The sequence below is a fragment of the Epargyreus clarus genome, unplaced genomic scaffold (assembly GCF_041222505.1).
Source record: "Epargyreus clarus isolate Ecla_fem2 unplaced genomic scaffold, WU_Ecla_fem_2.2 ptg000032l, whole genome shotgun sequence".
In the NCBI taxonomy this organism is placed as follows: Eukaryota; Metazoa; Arthropoda; class Insecta; order Lepidoptera; family Hesperiidae; genus Epargyreus; species Epargyreus clarus.
Genome location: NW_027332237.1, coordinates 4,413,776 through 4,440,156, shown reverse-complemented (window position 1 = coordinate 4,440,156; position 26,381 = coordinate 4,413,776). Strand labels below are relative to the sequence as shown.

The following is a 26,381-nucleotide window of genomic DNA, read 5'->3' as shown; positions in this document are numbered from 1 at the left end:
ATGGCAATACCAGACAAATTAACCGATGATGAATGGAGGATAGACGACTATTTGTTATTCCTTCTTTCTGTGTGTGTTTAGAAATGGTTCCAGTACACATTTTCCGTTTAAAATGAAAGGTGTGTGAACCGAATGATGTTTTTATTATAACTCACTTAATAGCATCGTAAGCCTATTCCCATTCATCTGATGGCAAATAATACAGCCGTGCCGTGAAATATTCGTAATTTGCCCAATAATATTAGGTCCAAACAGAATCAAGAGGCGATACCAGGCAAATTGACCGGCAATGAATAGACACGGCAACAAAGACCTTGTCCCATTTAGACCTATCTGCTCCAGACTCCGAAATCACTGACCACTCCAATTGAATAAGGGTTGAATTAATAGGAATTTGATCACTAATCAATATTAAGTATGATGAGTTGAGGTCTTAGATATAACGTTCTAGACGAGGGTAGAGCTCTTTACCAATTTCTGCCTCATAACAGCAGTATTCAGTGCTGCTGTGTTACGGATTGAAGAGTGATCTTAATTTTCCAAGACGTTCCAGCTTAGCTCTCAGAAGCAACGTGTCTGGGACTGACCGTTGGATAAGATATTATCAGAAATATTATCTGGGGTTGTTTACAGATGTCCATAAGCGGCAGTAGCCACTAAACATCAGGTGGACTGCTTGCTCGATTGCAACTTCAATATTATAAAAAAAACCTGTGCTTAGTTACAGTAATATTGATGATAAAACGGGATTATTTGGAACCTCATACCATAATCTAAGCGTGGTTGAACAAGCGATATCAGTGAAAGATTGTAACATCACGGCCTAATTACATCGCAGCGTGTGACATAGCTTCCGCAGTTTGTTACGAAGTAACTTTACACAGCGTCAGGTTGTGGGTATAACTTTGTCTTTTAGTATGCTCTAAAGCTTTTTGGTTGAATATATTAGTGGCTGCTATTTTATTAATAGACTTTAGAATAAAGTTCGAGGTTCCTGGTATATTTTGTGAACAGTTTTCAATATTTATCGGTATTACTATAGGATACATACCTTTTTTTTTTTGTTTGCGAGGGGGAAACCTTCAAAAGGTACCCGACGACGTGGGAGCGACGCCGGGTTATGTGGGATTTTTACCGCACTACAACCCCCCCGGTGGCCGTCTTCGGCGCTTGGTGGAGAACTCCGGGATCTCCGATGTAACACAACCGGAGTCCTCCGAGCGCGATGCCCCAATCGGACTCTTCCCTGGGGGAGCAGTTTACGCTCCTCCCACACACCTAGTGTTTACAACGGTATGCGGCCACACACACCGTCGTCCTTCCCGGGGCTACTTGCTGGACGGTTCGAGCTCCCACCCTTGCCGCCCGCAACCCCAGAAGCCCCCTTTTAGTCGCCTCTTACGACAGGCAGGGTATAGGATACGTACCTAATAACGGCACTGTTAAGCACTGATGTGTTCTGGTTTGAAGGGTGTAACAGATACACTTATCCGAGGCATTTCAACTTAGTGCTCAGAGATAGCGACATATCTATGATTAATTTCGGATAAGACTCTCATCGTATCTGGGCTTGATTGGAAATTCACATGGGCGGAAGTAGGCACTTACCATCAGTACCCTTAGTGCCAGTTAGTAGTTTTTACGTTTTTACAAAAATGACTGTTTTTGTATTTGTTTATCTACACTAATGTTATAAAGAAGAAAACATTGTTTGTTTGGTTGTAATGAATAGGCTCAAAAACTACTGGACCGATTTTAAAAATTCTTGCACCATTCGAAAGCTACATTATCTACGAGTAACATAGGCTATATTTTATATGAAATATATTTGATAAATAGATTATGAGGCGGTACTAAGTTTGCCGGGTCAGCTAGTTTCCCTTATATTTCCAATCAGTTCTGATACAATTCGCTAGGGCCGCTGATTGGAAATTGTATTGGCAAGTACGTAAACAAATACCAAAAGTCATTATTGTAAAAACGTAAAAACTCATGCTAAGGGTAGGTACAGATGGACTGCATAAATAAAACATTCTAATGCTAATAAATAAAACAAAACGAGCTTGGCACGTTAAATTCAAAATTCTTATGTATTCTTAAAATCATATTGTTATGACAGATAATTTTACATAATATATATCGCTTACTCAAGAATATATTTCACATAATATTTACATTTAACATTATTGTACTCAATTGGTATACTTTCATTATTATCAACTGCATTAAATTGATCAACTTTGATAATTTGCGGGTTTCCAGCTTTAAGATTATTTGTTTCTAAATACAAAAAAATTGCCAAAAATGTATTTAAAATTGGAACAGTATTTAGTAATGGAGGCAAAATAGGATAGTGTTTACTTAAACTTAATGATTTTTATCGACAAAACTTCATTACCAAATTGGTTTAAAAAAATGTTATAAAACCATCTTGCGACACATTACCATGGTATAAAAAATCTTATAAATCTGTTTAATTAAGTAATTAAAAGAAGAAGGATGAAATTATAATACCTTAAGCTTCTTACAAAGATATTTGTAAAGAAGTAATTAGTTGCTACCAAGTAATCTCTTCTCAGTTTGCTTAGCACGGCTAAGTTATTAATTTCTTTCATACCTTGATATTATTATTAGTTACAAGAGAAAAAACGATATGCAGCAACGAAATAAATAATATGACATGTATACGAATATCAAATCTAAAATAAATGTAATTCTAACCAAATGAACCGATACATAAATTACTTTGACATTAAAACATAATTTTATTAACTCTTTCAATTTATTTTGAGCCGTATTATATTACTTATTGTCAAATTGTTCTCTTTAACGAATTCGGTATCTGGATCGAATGCGATCTTAGTAATTCAATTATAGAGAAGAATAAATAATAAAACAATTGTGTCACGCATTCGCTATGTACACAACACATTGGTATAGTCCGCGCTAAACTGCTAGTCCGCTCTGAAGTTGTTGCGAGCAGGTGTAGTCATACATTTGCTATGGCGTTGCGATTCATTTCTATATTCAGAGCGGACTAGCAGTTTTACGCGGACTATACGTCCAAAAATACACACATAAACCTCTTCTATAGAAACATCCAAACTCTTCTAGCTGGGAACCCGCATGCTTAACATTTGAGAGACTGAATATTTTACAGCGAACTTTGTTACTTGCTACGCTATCCAAATTCCAAATTTTGTTTGACCAACAAACTAAGAGATATGAGGAATATGAGCGACTGTAGAAGAAGAGCTGATGAAGAGTTATTTCCGTGTTGCATCGCGGCTGGGGTTTCACCTGTGGACAAAATACAAAGATTTAAGATGCTTTCTTCCCTTAAAAAAATCCATTGCTTTGCCTACTTAACATTTGACAATTTCTTCATACTAGACATCAAATTTTGATTTTTGGTAGGTTAAAACTGGATAGATTGATTATTAGCAATGGACATAAATACCAATAGTCCACATCTATGAGAGTTAAGATTTTTTACACAAATTTTTAATACATAAGAAATTTGTGTCAAGGCCGAGGCTGTGTTATAGAAACATACCAAAACGAGTACACAAACATCCAAACCAATAATTGAAATTGTATTAATTCATGAGCTTAGTTGGAGATTGAACCCGGTACCGTGTAGACCCAAATGGTGATTCCTGATAACTGATATCCGAGCGAATGGTCAAATAAACATTAAAAGCTTCCATGAACATATAATTCGTAGAAGCTTTTCGAAAATCCTTTGATGTGATCAATTTCACCTGATACTAAGAAATATCAATAAAACATACATAGTAGTAATAAATTCAAGCATTGTTAATACATATTTCAAATAAATTTGCATTTCAAAATAACTCAGCGTAACTGACCGAATTTCTAGAAAATGTTTTGGCCGAAGTCATAAGTTCGGACGATTTATCGTACAGAAGCAGACGTTAGCAAAAAGAAGTCATATATCGCGACCCGACAGAGATAGATAACGCAGCTGCTTCGCTAATATTAGAGTAAAGGGTTGCCGTACTTTATATGAATTTATTATTAGTCAATCTTATATCACCAAAACTTTTACTTTTGGGTCCTATTACAGTAGTAGTGGTTATTTTAATTTTGAGTTATTTGATTAATTTTTAAATGAATCTTAAATAGCTTGAATATAGTTTCATAAATATTAATGGAAATTTCATCTCCTTCAGATACATTTGATTATTATTTAATCTTATTAACATAAATGAGTACTATTGCTACTCTTTGTAAAAAAATATAATCACATTGAGTTTAACTTTTTTGAAAGATAGCACGAAACCGGACAATTTATTATAGGAGAAGCAGACGTTAGCAAAAAGAAGCGTTATCGTGTCCCGACAGAGATAGATATCGCAGCTGCTTCGCTAATATTAGAGAAAAGGGTTGGCAAATTTCAGCTCAATTTATTATGAAATATGAAGAAGATTTTTATAAAATGTTCCTTATATCGAAAGTGGATACTATTCTTGGGCTCATATTATACCACAATGTCCACTTGACATTCAATAACCTTCAGTCCGTTCTTGTATTTCTATTATTGAATGCGAAAAAAATGACAAACCTTTTCGATTTCTCATACAATCTAAATTAAACTACGGCTTAAGAATTCTCATTGTAATCAGTTATACGATTGCATAAAAATCCCAACGAAACTTATTCGATAAAAATTTATTCAGAGTACATTTCTGTAACAAAAATCCTCAGAAATAAGTAGATAAAGTAACTTTGTACAAAACTGAAACTCTTAATAGGTATTATGTAACAACTTTGTTATCTTCGAACAGAACTTTGAAATTCCGCGATTCTATTTCGCACTGTAGGCAAATCCTCTTCACTAATGACATGTTTGAACAAGAATCGAATCGCATTGAAATGTCCATCGTATTGAATTGTAACTGATTGTATATGAACACGGTTATATACTGTGAATATTCTGTCATTATGTCATGACGTAGTATAAGTACGAATAGGAAACTATAAAAAATCGAAATATATATAACTCAAAGGTGACTGACTGACATAGTGATCTATCAACGCACAGCCCAAACTACTGGATGGATCGGGCTAAAATTTGGTATGCTACCTGCATGTTATGTTATGACGTAGACATCCGCGAAGAAAGGATTTTAATCAATTCTACCCTCAAGGGGATAAAATAGGAGATGAAAATATTACTTCGTAACGCGAGCGAAGCCGCGGGCAAAAGCTCGTTCTAAATACGGGTAAAAGGGCACGTTTTCTACTTGACGTTAATATGTAAAAAAATACGTTTAGAACGTAAACATCTTTGTTCGATACTCCATCGCGTTTTGGCGACATGCTGCGTTCTTTATCCAAAATGCGTGTCGAAATTTAAAAAAAACATGTGTTACATAAACAAACTAACTGTAACACATTAAATGTCTGAATAACATTCAGAAAACTGTAAATATTTCACCTATAATTACATTACTGTACGTTTGGCCATATTTGCACTACATTTTGAGCGCTGGTTTAGTTTAGTTAACAAAACTGAACAAAATATTCATAAAAAAATTGTGTAACACATAGCCCTTACAATAATTCGCCTAAAAGACATTCAAAAGCTGTAAATATTTCACCTACAACATTACTGTACGTCTGGCCACAGTTGCACTCCAGTCTGAGTGCGGGCTTAGTACAGGGCAAGCGTCGGTGTAATTACTGATGCTAGTGCACTTGGCTGACGCTGGGTCGTCTGGGTCTCTTAACGTAACGTACAACGTCGTTTCATGACGGAATGAGGCAAAAATCTTTACAGAAATCCTTATTACAATTGTTTAATTTGGCACTGAATTCTTTTCTGTATTACGAGACATGACATCTCGTATGACAATTTTTTTTTTCACTTATAAATCAAGAAAACTGTGATAACTGTGTTTATATAATTATTTTTGAGTATGAAAATGGTGAACGAGGCTGGTTTTAGTACCCATTTCATTATACCTATTCTAATTCTAATGAAATAGAAATGACTTTAGTTTATTACGGAAAAATATAGAGTAAATGCATTAAGCAAAAGTGGTAATAAATATATTTGTTTCCGTTTAGCCAATGAGATAAAATCAGCAATAAGAACGTAGTTCACATGAATAGAACTGTAAGCATAGTGAGTTAAAAAGCTAAAATAAGTAAATAAAAATGTATTTTTATTTCCATAACGGAATTTAAATCTACCATTACATCTGAAGGTGGTAGAAACCTTTGTGGTTCGACTCCGGCGGGCCCACCGCCACACCTATTTCTACCTAATAACAGTAGTGTTAAGCGCTGCAGTGTTCCGGTTTGAAGGGTGTGGTAAGGGAGACAGACTTTTCCGAGGCGTTCCAGCTTAGTTCTCAGGGATAGCGGCGCATTTGCAGCCGACCGTAGGTGGGAATATCTAATCCTATCTGGGGTTGATTACAGATATCCATGGACGGCAGTAGCCACTTACCATCAGGTGGACTGTATGCTAGTCTGCTACTCCTATATTATAAAAAAAACATCCGAATAAGCTACAGCAATTTTCTCAACAAAAATATTTTCATTAAAACATTCAAATGACAAATACATAATAATAAACATAATCCTATTAGAACAAACTACGACTGTAGGTGTTTGTATTATTTGTTCTATCAACAGTTTCACGAGACCCTATCCGATGTAGAGCGGAAGAGACGGTGTAATTACCGACGCTAGTGCCACTTTGTCTAGCGCCACTCACTCACAGACCGGGCTCGTTTAGGCACCAACATTTACTATTTGAGCTCGATTCACATCTACTGCTATGAAAAGTTTTCAGGTCTACCGAGCTATTAGCACCAGTGCAAGTTTTCATTCATGCATTTCAGACACGCGTCTTTTAATTATTTCGTATTTTTTCAATAGACGGAAATAACTTCGGGCTCAAATACCTGCACAGAAAACATCATTGTAGAGAAAGTTGAACGGCCCTCGTGGATGTGTGCAAAGATGCCATAATATTTTATGTTCTGTGTTTTTACGTTTGTAGCATTTATGGTATTGCTAGTATGATTCGAGCTCTGAACTTATTAATAAAATAAATATACCTGAAGATCAACTTTATATTTCAAAAAATATTGCAGGGTATTTTATCACTATTCAAAGGAAATATACGTTATCTTTGACGCCTAATATACTTGGGTATATTAGGAGTCAAAGATAACGTATTTTTCTTTTTTAACACCAACAAACATTGCTATAGAAAACCTTGAACCAAGCACATCATTAAGCAATGAATAGGCAAAATACAGTGAAACATCCTATAGATCTTAATCAACTGTTGCACTACAGCCTATGTTCCGTTGCTTAGCGCGAGTGCAATTACTGACACTAGTGGCACTTCTGATGACTCAAGCTTTGACTGGCGTCACCTGGGTTCAACGATTTAATACTTTTAATTTAATTTTACGTATACAAAAATATTAATTAAAATTATTTATAAAATTTAATTTAATAAATTTGATTAGCATTTGGTGTGTAATATGTAATTTAAATTCAAGGCATGCCAGGTTTGTTATGTGATGTGCGTTAGAAATTGTTTAATCGGTAAAGAAAATCATCATGAGGAAATTTAACTTGAAACTTCTCCCTAAATTCTCAAATGTATGTGAAGTTCATGTTACATATATCCGCACTTGGCTAGTGGGGAATTTAGGCTCTTCTCTTTTTAAATAATACTCGTAGACCCAAGAGACGTTGAATTAAAAATATTTCAATAAGTTTAAATTTAGTACAAATATTGTTTTTAACAAAAATATTTTTATTTCCAGTACGACATATATTATTATATTATTTGGCTGGAGTGGTCCCCGTATCGATTTGACCCGATGAGGGTTCGATCCCCGGACAGACAGGTATCTGAATGACAAACATTTACATTTATGATCTCTGTCTAGGTTTTTGAGTATTCGTCTTTGTGTTACCGGTATCCACGTAGCGTAGCCTAGTATAGGTCTATGAATGTAGATTTAATATACAAGGTAATTAATGAAAACTCTTAAGAAAATCTTACACCGACTCACTGACGAAACAATGTATACCGGTGCATCAGCAGCACGGAATATTGCAAAGGAATTTCTTGTAAATAATCTAAATAAGCAACTCAAAGCTCCCTTTGGGGTTACATAGATAATGAAAGCTCGTTACGTCATAAAATATCTTTTAAGATATTACAGCCGTAATTTGAACTGCAGAAAGTTCTTAATAACAGTTTATAAGAAATTGCAAGACAGGGAAACTATGCTTGGATAATAATGTTCTATTTATGTCAAGAGAAACATTTTAAGAGGGCATAGTTTTATATTTTTACATTTTACAATTATTCACTACTTTTTATTCACTACTTAAATTAAATTTGCCTTGTTGGCTCTGTGTGTGAGGATCAAATCTTGTTATAACATTTTAAAAGCCAGCTAGCTATTACAATTGGTTTGAATGATAACGCATGATTGTATATGTAATATTGTTAATACTAAATCTAATCTAATTGAATTTAGAATAATGTCACTAGACATCTCAAGATGGTGGACCGATAGTTTTTATTCCTCCACAATAAGGATATCAAATGAAAAATTTCCAAGTAAACTTCTTTTTAAAATTCATCGCAGCGAAAATTTGCCTGAAAATAGATATTTTTATTGCCAATTAAGTTGAGAAACAACATTTAATGAACTTTTAGAAATAATACGCAAGTATTTATTTTTGCACATTGTGTAATGGACTCAAAAATACTTTTCTTACCGGAGATGGCTTTCGCTGACAAAAAACAAATGTTTGTCCGCTAAAAACTTGACGGTATTTTAAGGTTGTGTTGTAATTGAGTTTATTTTAAGATGAACCTCTTGTGAGAATCTTGGTTACATCAACATTTTGAGCTGTTGAGGTCTCCTTTCCTGGCTGGTTCGTATTTTTATTGTGACGTAACATTGTGTTAGATATTTTGAAATAAAATTAAAATGATTCTATTGTTTTTTTTATAATATTGCTAATTATGCCATCCATCTTCATCATCATTACGTCATTTAATCTTCACATTGTGACATTAATCTTATTTATATATTTTCTGGTTTTAAGACTAATAACATATTATGTTCTTTAAATATTTTTGGCTATTTTAAAATACAAGATAACGAAAATTTAATAATCATACCCCATGACAGCTTAATTACATTTCTCTGCCACATTCTTCCATGATAAACCTCGATGACCTCGATATCCCCTTATCACACATTTTACTCTTTCTCGACCCCATGCCTCCACCTCACGTCCATCCTTCCGCTTGATATTCATATGACATTTCCCTCTCTAAACCTGGATTGACCACCCACTTAACCTTGGGGTTGGTTTATTTTTTATATTTGTTCATTACATTAGAGTGTTTTAAATAACATTATATTATTATAAATCCAGGAGGCATTAGAGCATCTGAGATTTAGATATTGCCCGGGCAAAGGGTATCCTCGAGACCCGAATTTCCTGACGACCTCCCTTATTTTGACAATGCCACAATATGATATACGATGATGATGATGATGAAGTGTGCCCAGGAGTAGGACGTCCCATCTTAGCTAGCCTGGATTGGTGTTAAAACAATACTCACTTTGTACAACATGAACGGTAACGGAGGCGGCTCTGGCGTTGGCTGGTACACAGGTGTAGTTCCCCGCGTGTCGTGGCTCAGCCTTGCCTATCATCAGTTCGCTGGTCTGCCGGCCGTTGTGGACGCTGACGCCATCTGGTGGACAAACGTGTATATGATGATCGGTAAAGGAAGTAAACGATAGAGAGAAAATAATTCCGAAAATAATTCTTAGTAAGAGAGTTTTACTGGTTCAGTTATTAACAATGAATGTAACAATTTATTTTATGATGAAAGTAGCAAACGGACATGCGCAGTTCATCTGATAATGTGCCACTGCCGTCTACGCACATCAGTAATCGAGTATATATAGGACTTTGCCACTTCTGATGCCTAAAATGGTCGCCTTATACGTGGTATACGTAAGACAAAGGTCATTCAGACAATGTACCGAAAGAACTGCTTTACGCTAGATATAGGTGTGGTGATGTTACGATCCTGGTCGATCCATATGGATTCTACCAACTTTAAAAGATCAGGCTCTTCCTCCGGTCAATTACAGGCAGCAATGCATGTATGCAGAGGAAGTTACAATAGCATAGATAACTCCGCCTTACAATACCTTTTAAAGTTTGAACTATAGCTCTGTAGCACTATTTATCGTGACGCTTATAAATATAACAACGAAGAATTCTACCTCCTATAAATTCTAAAATACAAATTTAAAAATACAAATGCTAATTTCCCACGTTTCGTAATAAACATTTATTTTTCCTAGCAAAATGGTTTACATCAAGCTAATTCATTACCGTGTGTACAAAATGGCGAAATGTTTGCTGCAGGCAACGTGTCCGGTGGAACACGCCTCTTAAATCTCCTCTATGCTTCCGAGCCAAATATTTTAACATGTGAATGATAAATAACGCGCATTTTTCATGTTTTGCATTGAATTTTTTTTTCAAGAGTCAATTATGGCATTTACTGAGTAATCTGTTTTTAACGAGCTGGCGGAGCGGTTACAATGCTTGACACGCGGAGGGTTCCTGGTTCGATCCCCGGCCAGACACATATCTGAATGACGAAATTAGATACTTGTTTTGTGTCTGCGTGTTTATGTATTCGTCTTTGTGTCTATTCATGGCACCCGCGATACGTGAAATCCTATTATTGTGAGGCTGGCTGACATAGGCTATATATATACAGGGTGAACTATTCAAATAGGCCTTCAGGGCTCAATCCGAAACTACAAGGATTAGCGAAAAATGCTGAAAGGATTTACGAGGCCGATTTTGATAAAAACTAAAACGGAATCATTACTTTTTTAAAATATCATTTTCCCTAACCGGGAATCGAACACATTGAAAAAAAACATTTTGAAAAATAAAGTTTGGGATTTGGCCCTGAAGGCCCGTTTGAAAAATATACTCTGTATACGAAAACAATGTTAAAATGCAAACTTAAGTTGCTACTAGTTGACAATAGCCACCGCGTATCGTGTAAACTGCTTGCTAGTTTGCTACTTCTATATTATAAAAATATAGGCTCCTTTTTTAAACGGACCACTTTAAAATATAGAAACGGAACAGTAGAATCAAGCCAGATCAACCTAGATGCGACCAATTATGTCCGTTCCGATCTCGGCTTGTTACTCAGTCCACCACAATGCTCTGTTACGCAGGAACCTAAATGGAATTGCTTGTTTCGTTTGAAGAGCAGAATTGGGTTAGATTTGTCTCTAGTTTACTAGGTTATTCAATGAATTACAATAACAATTTGCCAGAATTTGATTTTCGTGAAAATTGTTTGTATCTGTTATATTTGGAATACTATTGTTCTATTTGTATATGATATCCAAAAAACAGTTATCATTTATATCACTTGTATTGGTTTTCTGTTTATGGTATTTGATAAAAATAAAAAAATATAGTATGTGAAGTTATTTCGATTAGCAGTTCCTTACGCCAAGATTGCTATTAAGGTGGTAAAACCCTTTGTATGTAGTTCAATTCCGGCACCATGAGCGGCAGTGACTTCTTCCCATCATATGGAATGTGCTCTCGTATACTGATATTGTATTTATTAAAAGTAAGTGTTCCATTTCTTTGTTGTGACGTACAGAACCCTCAAAAAGTTAGAAACAGAGCTGTAGAATCAAGCCGGATCAACTTAGATGCGGCCAATTATGTCCGTTCCGATCTCAGCTTCTTACTCAGTCCACCACAATGCTCTGTTACGCAGGAATCTAAATGGAATGGCTTGTTTCGTTTGAAGAGCAGAATTGGGTTAGAGTTGTCTCTAGTTTGCGAGGCTGTTCGAATTAAAATAATAATTTGCCAGAATTCGAATTGTGTTCTATTTGTATTTGATTACATACATCCAAAAGTAATGTTAATTTATGACTAATTCTGTCCGCATTGCTGTTTGTTCTATATATTTTATGAATATATAATAACACATCCAGCATTCAGTATTATTATGGGTTATATTTTCTGAAATATAATTTAAAAATTAAATTTTAATTTTTTAGTCGTAACTCATATGCACTGTATTTCTCAGGAACACGTGTACTTTTTACACCTCTTGTGTTACCCTAGATTTCTTCAATTAGGGTAATCGATAGATAGATAGATTTTTTTATCTGACGTGCCATGGATATGGAATAAAAACAAAAAATAAAATTTTAAATTCTTATTACATGTCTGTCTGGCTGGGCCTTGAAACCGGGTCTCTCTACCTTACACAGCGTTCGCCAAATCACAATTCCAGATATTTTGCCATCGAATATGACTTTGAGAAACAATTAACTGTTCTTGGACTGCAGTATACAATTTTGAACATCGAATGGACAGCAAGTCCATTTATAGTTAATTGTATCAGGCGTTACTTTGCGGAAATCCATGCTTTTAAGTTAAGATTAAAACTACTTCGCAACAATCCGCTACAAATATGTATGATGGTATATATTTTAAACCATGCAGTATGTACCACCCTCCCTCCCTCAAAGGATGCATGCAGATGCAAAAATTAAAAATATACACCACCATACATACCACCACCAACACGTGTTTCGCTCCAAAACGGAGCATCATCAGGGTTAGTTGACTCTACGACGGTTAATCGCTAAGTGACGCTGTCAACCTAATGCATGCCTTTTATAATGGTATCCAACCCTCCCCTCCACAATAAAATGTAAACAACTGATGACAGTTGTGTGATAATAAGGTTATAGATTAATTATTCGCATTAAATTTGCGAATAATCATCTGTTTACTGATTGTTGGTAAAATATGAAGTAAAGGAGAGCTGGACACATTAATTTGTTCATTCAGCAGTGTAATCCTACTGTTGTTATTGTGCTTAATAATCTCCCGTTGTTCTAATATATTAAGTCTACAGCCCTTGTCACCCGTGTGTAAAATTTCATACGTATGGTTACTTGGCACATTATGGCCCGCGTCTATTAGATGTTTAGCGAAATTTGACTTGTCTGCGTGACCACTTGTATACGCGGCTAGATGTTCGCGATAACGAATATTAAAATTTCTCCCAGTTTGACCGACGTAAACGCCATTGCAATCAGAACAAACAATTTTGTAGACGCCTGATTGTTCATGTCTACCTCTTTTTTTTTCTTTACAGTTACAGATGGATTTAATATTATTGTTTGTTCTGAAGGCAACGCTGATGTTATGACGGCGAAGTGTTTTAGCAATACGCTCTGAAATAGGACCGAGATAAGTCAAACTGGATCTATACTTAAGAGGAACCACATCCCTTGGTGCCACATCCCTTGGTGCCTTGGTCCCTTGGTGATCAATTGTATGCCTTCAGAACAAACAATAATATTAAATCCATCTGTAACTGTAAAGAAAAAAGAGGTAGACATGAACAATCAGGCGTCTACAAAATTGTTTGTTCTGATTGCAATAGCGTTTACGTCGGTCAAACTGGGAGAAATTTTAATATTCGTTATCGCGAACATCTAGCCGCGTATACAAGTGGTCACGCAGACAAGTCAAATTTCGCTAAACATCTAATAGACGCGGGCCATAATGTGCCAAGTAACCATACGTATGAAATTTTACACACGTGTGACAAGGGCTGTAGACTTAATATATTAGAACAACGGGAGATTATTAAGCACAATAACAACAGTAGGATTACACTGCTGAATGAACAAATTAATGTGTCCAGCTCTCCTTTACTTCATATTTTTACCAACAATCAGTAAACAGATGATTATTCGCAAATTTAATGCGAATAATTAATCTATAACCTTATTATCACACAACTGTCATCAGTTGTTTACATTTTATTGTGGAGGGGAGGGTTGGATACCATTATAAAAGGCATGCATTAGGTTGACAGCGTCACTTAGCGATTAACCGTCGTAGAGTCAACTTACCCTCATGATGCTCCGTTTTGGAGCGAAACACGTGTTGGTGGTGGTATGTATGGTGGTGTATATTTTTAATTTTTGCATCTGCATGCATCCTTTGAGGGAGGGAGGGTGGTACATACTGCATGGTTTAAAATATATACCATCATACATATTTGTAGCGGATTGTTGCGAAGTAGTTTTAATCTTAACTTAAGTCCATTTATACATTTCCGTTAAAATAAAGACAAGCATACAAGTTATAAAGTTTACTCCGTGACCCATATAGGTAACGTCAGTGCTTTTTAGACTAGAAAATACATTTTAAGTTCAGCCTCGGCACCCTTTCGTCGAGTGCTCGCCACTCAAATTAAATACTTTTTATAAAATAAAAATTTTCACTATCTCTCAAATATCTTCATAGACGTCGAGATTTATTATTTTGATGATAATAATTTGAATGATTACAGGTGTTTCAATAAAGTCTCTTTTATAAAGGTGTTTAGACATGTCTAGATAATAAGTATTCTTTATTATTCTAGTTTTAGTATTTAGTTTCTCTTTGATTTCTCTGTATTTCATTTTTCTCATTCAACATTAACGATATTATTTGATGTTACATTTCTTTTAAAGTAACATCAATCCATTATTTATTTATAATCCACTTAGAGTCATAACTTATGTGAAAGGAATAATTTTTATACAAGTAACTATTCCTGATAATCCTAATAATTTAACCAACAATAAATTTACCAATTATTATAAACAACATTGTTTCTCTGGTAAAGCAGCGAAATCTACGCCAGATATTTCAACATAATCCTCAACAAAGACGGCAACAAAGGTAACAAAGACTTGCGACCGATTTTTGGTAACTTTGGAAAGTAATACACGTACAAGATTTCATGTCGCCTACAGTTGCCGATAGTCGTCGTCAGTTAACTTCACTGACGATCACGTGTTACCTCCCTAACACTTTAATATTGTTTGCACAATCACTTAAAATAAATTGACGATCATAAAACGATTATTGATGTGAAACATCTATAGCCGCACGTAAAACCGATTTCTGGCGTGGCGACGCATGCCGTGGCGACGCGCCGCCACGCTATACGATGGTATATATATACAGTCTATATGCAGTAGTGTGTACGGTGTGGCGACGCGTCGCCATTCGCAATCGTAATATTTTATTTTATCATTATGACATATTTAGTTCCTATCACAATATGTTCTTTTCTGCATATTACTTTTACAAAATAATGTCGATGTTTCACATCTGCCAGGCGTCCCGTGACGGCTCACATTTTTTTTTTATAACCATGATATTTAATTAATTTCATCTCTATGACAATTGTGTCGGAATACATAGTAGTCAACTGCACATTATTTCTAAAGAACCATTGAACACGGCTTAAGCGTAATCACAAAGTATGAATGCGAAGAAACTCGCTGACACTACAATTAAATATCCGTATTACCGTCCCCGCATGTTTGCGACCATTGTTCCCTCTACAAATGCAGAATCACTATCGGAACAATGTTCAATGCACGCTACTATGGTACCTTGTCATACGGAATAAGGAACAGAATTGCGTATGCTTTACCCGCTCTATGACTGAGCATTCAAGCGACCATGCATTCGGGAGTTATAGCCCAATGGAGTCGCATTCAGCATAAAATTTTGAATAATATTGCAATTGAAACTTATGGTTGGGGATGTGTCAGCGATGACTTATCTTGGGTTATGGCTGGCTTATCTCGAAATTGAGATACATTTTTCAAAGAAAGAAATGTTTTGTTATGAGATTAGAGATGTCGTTGATTGACTGAACGTTTAAAATTTTTAAATAATTAATGTCTCAATATACCAAAATGATAATCAGATTTGAATAATATAAAAGAAAAAAAAACAATTTGAAAATTAATTCAAAGTATTTCCGTCAAGGTTTTGAAACTTAAAATAACATCTAAAAACAACATTAATTCATTATCCATATTTAAAAATACTTTTAAACATTTTGAATTTCACTGAAGATGTTGATTAATTCTGAAGATGTAAATGATATCTTTGATGAGAATATTACCAGTCTCATCGAACTGAATTCTAATTTTAGAAAATCATTTCAGTTTGTCTTATTCAGCTTCAAATATACAATTTAACGCAATAGGTTGGTACTTCCAGTAATACTAACTGCAGTTCTATTTCTACAAAAATATCTAGGATCATTTTATTCTTCCCAATAGACTTCATAGAATTGAACTATTCATTCATTCTTAGAAAAATATTTACGAACATTTGTTGTTCGACTCGGACGGTATCACCGTTTCACCTATTTCTTTCTAATAACAGTAGTGTTAAGAGCTGTATTCTCGTTTGAAAGATGTCATACTTTTTCGAGACGTTCTGAATTTAGTCCACAAGGGTAACATAATGTAGGCAACCTCAGGTAAGAATCTAATCTTATCTGTGATCTATTACACATTTTATGTGACCATAGGCGGCAGTAGCCGATTACCATCAGGTTCACTTTTCATCTTAATTGTTCAAATTTTAACAATTCAACAGATGTAAATGGTAATACTCACTTAAGTCATAGTTGATCATTCTGTTCTCGAAGTACCAGAAGACGTATGACGGTGGTTCCGTCGACCTCTTGACCACGCAGACCAGCTTGAGCATCGATCCTTCGTGGATTATCTTCTCCGACTCCCCCACTATTTCTGCATAGGCGGCTGTGGACATAACACAATTTTGTAGCATTTGGAAACAAGATATTTCTCGTTTTATCGTAATAATTAAGAGACACTGTTCATCCATTAGCACTACTCTAATGGATTAACTGTGTTCTTCGCTCTCTGTTTAAATTTATATACTCGTAGCTATATAAATGTTGTTTTGAAATTTGTTTTCTTTTTTCTTCTCTTTATCCGCCTTACGGTGGTTTAACTAAACAATCTTTCCAACGTTATGCTTTCCAAAGATAGACACTTGACAATTTCTTCATACTGGACATTGTCAAATTATAACCTTTAAATAAAAAATCGGTAGATTGATTTACGGGCGTTATTATAGATTGGAACTAATTTATAAGATCAAGTCACATCGGGACAGCTCATGGAGAGGTTAAGTCACATCGAGAACAGGCCAAAATTACGTCTAGTGGTTAAATTTCATGCGAATTTCCAACGGAGGTCACGGTAAACCCAGATATCATTGAATTGTGTAGTTAAGCTTTATCAAACAGTTTATGGACGTTTTCAAAATATCAGACACGAGTTTGCTAACATTTTGTATCTTTCTCTAATCTGAATTTCAGAAATGTTAGAAATTTAGACGTAAAAAAGGTCGTCAAGTACAGTACAGTAGAAATACAAATAGTTTCTGAAATTCAACAAAAATAAACGGTATTCAAGAATTTTCTCTATAATTCTAAGTAATGCGGGCGAAATAGGAGTATTAGGTTTTAGAATTTTCCGCGAGCCGCAGAGGTTTTTGGAAGACTGGCGGGCTGTAAAGTAGGTACACCCAAGATCTCTTCCACTACCTTCCAGACACCTTTTTCCGTCAGTACTCCATAAAATAGATTTGAAGGTGGTTGAATCCTTTGTGGTTCGATTCTGGCAGCACCACGGCCACATCTATCTATTTCTATCTAATACTAGCTAATCCGGCAAAATTTGTACCGCCTCAGAATTTATTTTTGAAATATATTTCACATGTGCTAACCTTTCAAACCTTTCCTGGACTTCCACAAATTATTCTAAACTAAAATTAGCCAAATCGGTCCAGCCGTTCTCGAATTTTAGCGAGACCAACGAACAGCAATTGATTTTTATATATATAGATTAGTGTTCAACGCTGCTGTATTCTGATTTGGATGATTTGGTATGGGAGTCATACTTTTCCGATGCGTTCCAACTTAGTCCTCAAAGGTAGCGGCGCATCTGTGGCCGAGCTCTGGTACGAATCTAATCCTATCTGGGGTTAATTATAGTTGTCCATGAGCGGCATTAGGTAATTACCATCAGGTGGACTGCATACTCGTCTACTACTTGTATTATTATAGAAAAGATGTTCTCAGTGGATCTGGTCAATCCGTAACTTACCAACAAGAACAAGCTTGAAGAAGATGCTAGTAGGCGGATGTGTGGGCACTTGGCACTCATAGTATCCCGCGTCGGCAGACGTCGCGAAGCGTATGTGAAGCGCCCAGTCCTGGTGAAGAAATTATAATATTTAGTAAAGAAGTTTTTGGAATAGTATGCTTCCTACACTGACAGCTCCACATTAGGACTTTCTGTGTCGTAGATGCCATAAATTCATCTTTAAGATATCTGTCAGGCCAGGAATCGAACCTGGATATCTCTTCGTATCAGATTGGTACGGTGACCGCTTTGCCGCAAGACATGTTACCATACCAATCTCTATTTCCATTATGATAGTAGAAAACGGAATCAGAAGAAGTTTTTCAAAATGATAATATTTTGATTCTCTGCTCGATTTTTTATAAATATTTTATTTCGAACTTCATAAAACAACCTAGATGGTCTGTTTACGCTTCTATTAAAAAAAGAAAGGAAATTTGAACGAAAAATTCAAAACATTGTATCACACGTTTGTTTAATATGTAAACAAAAAGTATGGATTTCATAACATAGGTACTAAACTCAGTTTTGTTGCTTTATTAAAATCAACTTTCTGAATCTGTAATATCTGTCCATAAATTCAGGAAATTGAGAGTTATTACTATAAGATCGTTTCCAAAGGGACAAGAAATTAAAACATTATCCTACATTGAGTAGTAATTATAATTACCAAATACCTCCCCGCTTAGTAATTAATATAAAAGAGAATAATGTACGTCACACTTACAATTTAGGAAAATTAAACAATGCCTCATGTATTAAAACCCATATAGCCACTGGGATGTGCCAAAGATTAAGTCATACAAACATACATACATACATATATACATACATACATACGTACATACATACATACATTCGAAAAACATTGCCTTCCACAATCGAGTAAAAAGTAAAACTTATCGTTTTCGTCTCAGTTTTCGTTTTAAAATTATTTACTGTACAAAACCGTAGAATATCAACCTATTCAAAATTGATAATGTTTTTTGAATATCGAAAATATTGGTACGTTGAAAATTTCATCAATATTCACCATTAAAGTAATTGCTTTTAGCTGTTTATCAAAATACGATCCATCAAAAACAGGAACAAGAAACGAAGTTCAATTGAAACTCGTTTCATAACAGTATGGCAATAAAATCAACTGTAATCCAAATCCCGGTTCTATCAGCAAATTAAACAAATTGCTCAAGTTTTATTGAAACATCGCGCAAAGTAATCACCAAGTTTGTTCTGCTAGAAAATTTCATACTATCACAATACTGTTACTGTTTCCGAGGTTATCCACTTGAATCGGCTGATTCATTCCTATTCACACATACCATAACCTCTGATTTTGTAGGAGTTTTTTAAGATTGATGTATCATAAGAGTATATAGTCCACATGATGGTAAGTAGTCACAATCTCGCATTTGATGGTGGTAGAACTTTTGGTTTGGCTTCTGAGGTACTGAAATGTTAGGCACTGCTTTGTTCTGGTTTGAAGGGTGTGATAAGAGAGAAATACTTACCCAAAGCGTTACAATTCCTGAGAGCGAGCGACGCATCTGTGCCCTACCTCAGGTAGGACTCTAATTTTATCTAGGATTGATTACATATGTCTATGGGCGCAGAGGCCTCTTACCATCAGATGGACTACAAACTCGTTTGCTATATTATAACATGTGAACTGCATCTTCCTTATTCTTATAGCTGCCTTGTGACGCCTATATTTTTTTAAAATTTGTATGGGATATAGTGCCTCTCATACACGTTGCGTGTCTCTCATACAAAGTGTTGCTAGGTACAACGCAACAATTTTATCACCGCGATATATCTAGTCTGCATGATCCACACTATATTTAGGCTGCAAAAACTGATTCTGGCAAACACAATTTTTCATTTTATACGAAGCACCCGCTCAGATAGTCATCGGTGCGTTGTGGTTGTGGTATGTGTGAATAGGCTTAGTAAAGGTCGATTTCATTATATTAGACATTCTACTTAAACTTTACTTCTCTTTTAATATTCCTTTTTACTTTTGTTTCATCGTAAAAATTGGAATTATCTATTCAAAAATCAGAATAAATAATTAGTTCAACTTTGAACGAAGCAAAATATTATTATTCACAATCCAATTCATAAGTAGGACATTTATTACCATATCTCACTCGTAGTGAATATAAATGAATGGAAACAAAGTGGTTCAAAGAACTTCTGTTTATTACAAAAACATAATAATGAGAAAGTACTCGTCATAATATTTCTTGAATTAAATTAAGATCATTATATTTTCTTGCTTTAATTTTTTTGCGTTAAATACCGTACTTTGCCTTGTATCATGATTTCCTTTGTAATTCATTTTAACCTCTGCTTACTTTTGCTTCGGTTTTGACTTTTAGTATAATCAGTCCTTCACCTCAATCCCGAGGTTGCTCACAAATCTCCATTGATAGCAGTGGCCCTTTACTATCAGGTACATGATCAGGACAACACGATCTTTTACTAATTTTAAAATTTAAATGAGTGACTGTTGCGACGTGAAAGAGTTCGAAAAGGAAGATGACATAAAACTTAATTTCAAAATGGGTGATAGTGAATAAGTACATAAAACAAAGATAAGTTATGAACATAAAAAATATACAAGTACAAAAATCGCAAAAGTATTGGTTAGTAATATAAATACTAATGTAAAATACAGATTACCTTGACATGTCGTCCATGTGCAGAAAAGAATCTGCTATCAGCGCTGTACGTAACCAGACCCACTGATAGCAAAGAATAGTCTTTTCTTCTTATCCACGTTACCTAAAAATAATCAAAAGGTTAGAAAATCTGACAAATGAAATCTTAACATAGGTATGGGTCTGTATACATAAAAGTAATCGGAATAGATAATGATAAAATATTAAATTGATTTAGTAACGTGAACGACGCAGATTATAGCTAAAATAACACAATTGAATACGATAACCATATGAACAATGTAATACTGCGATGGTTTTATTATGAAACAACTCAATTAAATTGTGCAATAAATAAGATTTAAAATAATATAAAACGGATTGTCACATCATTTTCCAGTCCAGCAAACAATTTATTTGTCCCAAATCTGAATGCAATGTTCGCAATATATAAACGGTTATTGTTGCTGCATTGCAACGTGACAAACCATTACTATGCTTCCATTATATTTAATAATACACTTATACATTCAATACAAAAGCTACATTAAAAGAATAATAGCCTTACATATCACTTCCAAAGAAAACGGAAAAGAAAACGAAATATAAAGGAAGAATGATACGATTGGATTCTAAAAGCGGTAAGGAAAAAAATGATACCCGATTTGCTACAAAGGAAATCAGTGTCAAAATAAATCACTCGGAGAGAGTGTGATAGAAAGCAAATGTACCTCCGCCCGTAAACGACAGGTGATCAAGATTTTGTTTGTAGCGAAAAAACAAAATTGTTGAGAAAAAGCCTGTTTAGGTAACGTAGGAGCGACAGTAAGCTAATTCATGAGTGACATTTGCGCTGACGACGACTGACGTCATCGACGATCGACGACTATGACGGGCTACCCACAAGCCTGTCGCAGGGGCAATCAGGGTGTATCATGGCGGTACATTTGCCTGCCGTGCAGTGTCCCAGAGTATGTTGAAATGTTTAGGTTATGGCGGCAGGAGCAATCTAAGGACCAAGGGTGGTCTCACACCCCTGCCACCCTACCACAGGGCCGATCTAGAAAATTTCCCCTCTTGCCTACACACATCACAATTAAGGGTTATCACCACTCTTACAGCCTAGTCTGCCCCTACGGCAGGTGTATGCGTAGTCCGCTTATCGATAGCAGTTGCTAACGACAGGCGGCGACAGTCACTCTGCGTTTGAACGCCAGACCGAGCAGCCCCGCCTGCTCGCGCTCTAGTGTTTCCTAACCCAGAATTTTCTCTGGCCTTTCGGCCGGTTCTCGCCTACTCGATATTATCGATAGCGGTCCGTGCTTTGTTTATTGCCAATTTATTGGGAATAAACAAAACTCACGTCCCGACGCGTTTGAGTTGGTGGATACCTAACGGTGCCAACGAAACCAGCTAGCGTTGACCCGGTGCGCTGCTCAGACCTCTCGGCCTGAGAGAAACCGGCAGACCCGGTCCCACTGCACTTGGGCTATCCCAAGGGTGACGGTAGCAGTTACTTTCCCTTAGGGGTAATTGCATTTCCCTCCCCCTCCCCGTTAGCTCCCTGCCTCGGCAGGGAGGCATCCCAGGTTACCATGGCCTACATGGTAACAGATAGGTTTTTCGAGGCCCTGTCCTCCCTCTTGAGCAAGGAGCTCAATCGCCCATTTGACTCAGTCAAACTCCGCTCCCTTTGCGAGCCCTTAAAATCCGTAACGGATCCCCTGTCCGTTACTGATTCACCCGCATCCCCTGATGCCACCCCGAGACACGAGATGGACTTCGATGCCATCTCGCTCAAACGCCCCGCCTCCTCCGACGAATCGTCGGAGCACACCCTCATCACCGCCCCCTCCTCCGACGACGACCAGGGTTTCACCCCTGTCAAGTCGAGGAAGACCAAGAAACGACCGGTGAAACGCGTCGCTAAGGCGACAAGTGAAACCTCTTCCGAGGCCTCTTTCGAAGCCACCCCAGCCCCAGCGGCCCCCGCTCTGGCCCCCGTGCCAAAAGCCTCCACTCTGGCCCCCGTGCCAAAAACCTCCACCGAGCCCCAGAGCTCAACCCCCGCGGCTAAGCCCGCCAAGCCAGCCACGCGCTGCGAACCGGCACTTGCCAAGTGCAAACCGCCCCCACACATTTTCTTCAGAGATAAGTCGAAATGGTCCGACTTCTCTAAAACCCTAGTGGAAAAACAGATCCACTACACCAAGGCACGTAACCTTCGCGACTCTATTCGCGTTTCATGCCCCACCACCGAGGACTTCAGGAGCCTCATTAGGCTCCTAACTCACCTTCAACTCCCGTACCACACGTACGCTTTAGAAGAGGACCGCAAAATCAAAGCGGTCCTTAGAGGTCTCCCCTACGAGCTTCCCACCGACGAAATCCTAACGGATCTAGTCAACCAAGGGTTCCCCGTGGAAGGTGTACACAAGTTGTACAACCGCAACGGGGTTAAATACCCTCTAGCCCTGGCCATTCTAGCCAAGACCCCGTCCTCCAAGGACATTTTCAAGGAGAAGGAGCTCACAATCTGTGGCCTTTCTGAGATCATGGTAGAACCACCTAACAAGCGTGGCTACCCTGCCCAGTGCCACCGCTGCCAGCTTTACGGCCATGCAGCGGCGAACTGCACTGCCCCCCCAAGGTGCGTCAAGTGCCTAGAACCCCACGCCACACGTGAGTGCAAGAGAACTCGTGAAGACGAGTCCCCTCCTGCCTGCGTGCTATGCACCACTTCAGGGCACCCGGCTAACTACCGTGGCTGCCCTAAAGCCCCCCGTCCCGCTCAAAAGAAGGTTGCTAAAAAGCAGCCCTCGAAAGCAGGCCCACCTCCGGTCAATTCGACCAATTTCCCGCGGCTAGGGGCCTCCAAAACCCCAACCGCTCCCATGAGTTGGAGGAAAGTCGCACCCGCGACCGCCCCACCAACCCCGGCCCCTAAGGCCACCCCCACTCCCCGTCCCACCCAAGACGCATCGGTAAGGGAACATATCACGTTCCTTAAGGACTGCGTTAAGGGGGTGAACCTCGACGAGATCATACTCGTCTCGCAAAAGATGCGTAACGCCAGCCAGGCGGAGCGCATCGCAATCTACTCTGAACACCTAGCGTTGTTCAAGTCCATTCAATGAGTAACGTTCATACTCAACCCCTTCATCCCGGTCGTCAAAAACCTAAAGGCGTCTCGCTTATCTCCTTCAATGCACGAGGTCTTAAGCCTTGCATTCCCGAACTCAAGGAGTTCGTCCGCAACAGGGATATCGACCTGTTGCTTGTTCAGGAAACTTTCCTCAAGCCCTCCCTTAAAGGCGTAAGTCTCCCCTCTTACGCGCTTGTACGTAATGACAGAGCCGACGACCGTCGTGGCGGAGGCACTGCCATCTACTACAAGAGATCCTTCCATTGCACCCCTCTGGAAACACCCAAGCTCACCAATATGGAAGCCACCATATGCAAATTAGGCATGACAGGACACCCGTCCCTGATCATAGCCTCAATTTACCTCCCCGCCAATAAAGCCCCTCTCCAAAGCGACTTGGAGGCCCTCCTCTCGCTCGGAGACTCTGTCGTACTATTTGGAGATTTCAACTGCAAACATACCGTTTGGAACAGTCGTCTGACTAACACCAACGGTAAGAAACTCTTAACCATTTCCCGCGCACTGGACTTTGATATCTTCTCTCCAACAGCGCCAACCCACTACCCCGATCGGGAAGACCAAGAACCCGACGTGCTGGATTTCGCCCTCCTTAAAGGCGTCGCGCTCAATACAAGAGCGATCGAAACACTGGACGATCTGGGCTCAGACCATCGTCCAGTCTCTCTACAGTTAGGTCCCTATGATCCAACTCCCCATACCTCCTCGAAAACCTTCACTAATTGGGAAGGGTACGAGAAATCTCTCACCTCGGCCATAGAGGCCCCCGATTCACCGTATACTATTCCCCCAGACTACCTTGTTAGCTCGGAGAAAATAGACAGTACGGTGAACTCATTCACCCAGCTAGTTCAGACTTCGCTTCATGACAACGCGAAGGTGGTAGAGGTCCCGAACCGCAAACTACCTCGCGAGGTCAGGAAGCTAATCCAAACTAAAAACGCAGCCCTCAGATGGGCCGCCAAGTATCCCACCCCTGTCCTTAGGAGGCGCGCTAACGCCCTCCAAAGGAAAGTCAGATCCCGGCTAACCGAACTGAGGGACTCCAACTGGAACTCTCTCATGGAGGATATCCAACCTTCTCATAAGGCATTCTACAAAATCGCTAGACGATTTCGTACCGAAGCCTTCTCAAGCACTCCCCCTCTCACGCGTCCCGACGGCAGCATAGCCTTCGAAGACGCTGAAAAGGCCGAGTGCTTCGCAGATAGCATCGCTGCGCAGTGCTCCCCCAGCACTCAACCGTGCGACCCTATCCACATTCACAAGGTGGAGGAGGAGGTCCTTAAAAAGATCTCTCTCCCTGTCACCTCTGCCCCCATTAAAATCACTACAGACGAGGTCCGGACCGTCATCCGCGGTTTGAAACCTCGTAAAGCCCCAGGTCCGGATGGTATCTCCAACCTGGCGCTCAAACACTTCCCCGAGCAGGCACTGACCCTTCTGGTCATTATCTTCAATGCCTGCCTCGATCTCAGCTTCTTTCCAACAGCCTGGAAGACAGCAACAGTTATCGGTATTCCCAAGCCTGGGAAACCGAAACATATTCCCTCCAACCACCGCCCCATTAGCCTCCTCAATGCAATGGGCAAGGTTTTCGAACGGGTGATCCTCGTTCACATAAGAGGGCACCTCTTCCCAATAGATGCTCCCCCACTCATCATTCCTCACCAATTTGGCTTTCGCCTCCAGCACTCGTGCCCCCAACAAGTCCACCGCATTGTCGAGTACATCACAAGCGGGTTTTATCCAAGACGTAACAAGACACTAGCAGTCTTCTTCGACGTCGCCAAGGCTTTTGACAAAGTCTGGCATGGAGGACTGGTATACAAGCTATACCATTCTGGTCTTCCTGATCGCCTAGTCCGCATCGTGGCTTCCTACCTTCAGGACAGAACCTTCCGCTACAGGCACGAAGGTATCCTCTCTCCCCCACGCCCCGTAACAGCCGGAGTCCCTCAAGGCTCAGTGCTCGCGCCTACATTATTCATATCGTACTCCAACGATATTCCTATCCCCAAAAATGGGGTGCAGCTCTCACTCTTCGCCGATGACACCGCCCTTTACATCCAAGGGCAAAAGGAGTCATCTGTCCTCGCCAAACTCCAACGCTCGGTCAACGAGTTAGGAGATTGGTTTAGGAAATGGCGCATCGAAGTCAATGCGGAGAAAAGCTCCGCAATGCGCTTCGACCACAAACGCAGGCGCTTAAACAACCTGCCCTCCGTCAAATTACTTGGGGCCCCCATTCCATGGAGGCCCACAGTAAAATACCTAGGAGTTACCCTTGACCCGGGCCTCACCTTTAGACCCCACGTCTCTAAGGTCACCCATACCGCCCGCTCTTACATGAGCCGCCTCAACGCCATGATTGGCAGACACAGCAAGTTGTCAGCCAGG

At 38.5% G+C, this 26,381-nt stretch overlaps 1 protein-coding gene across 1 annotated transcript in view; it reads right to left on the bottom strand.

The window, feature by feature from the left end:
- Positions 1 to 2,071: 2,071 nt before the first annotated feature.
- Positions 2,072 to 26,381, bottom strand: part of LOC140755102 (uncharacterized) — a 96,453-nt gene continuing 72,143 nt past the window's right edge. The window contains exons 4-8 of the mRNA XM_073090301.1: positions 20,841 to 20,942; positions 18,117 to 18,225; positions 16,596 to 16,742; positions 9,650 to 9,784; positions 2,072 to 3,300 (exon numbers count right to left, since the gene is read on the bottom strand). Coding sequence (XP_072946402.1) covers positions 3,182 to 3,300; positions 9,650 to 9,784; positions 16,596 to 16,742; positions 18,117 to 18,225; positions 20,841 to 20,942 — 612 coding nt within the window. The 3' untranslated portion in view covers positions 2,072 to 3,181. The remainder of the gene's footprint in view (positions 3,301 to 9,649; positions 9,785 to 16,595; positions 16,743 to 18,116; positions 18,226 to 20,840; positions 20,943 to 26,381) is intronic.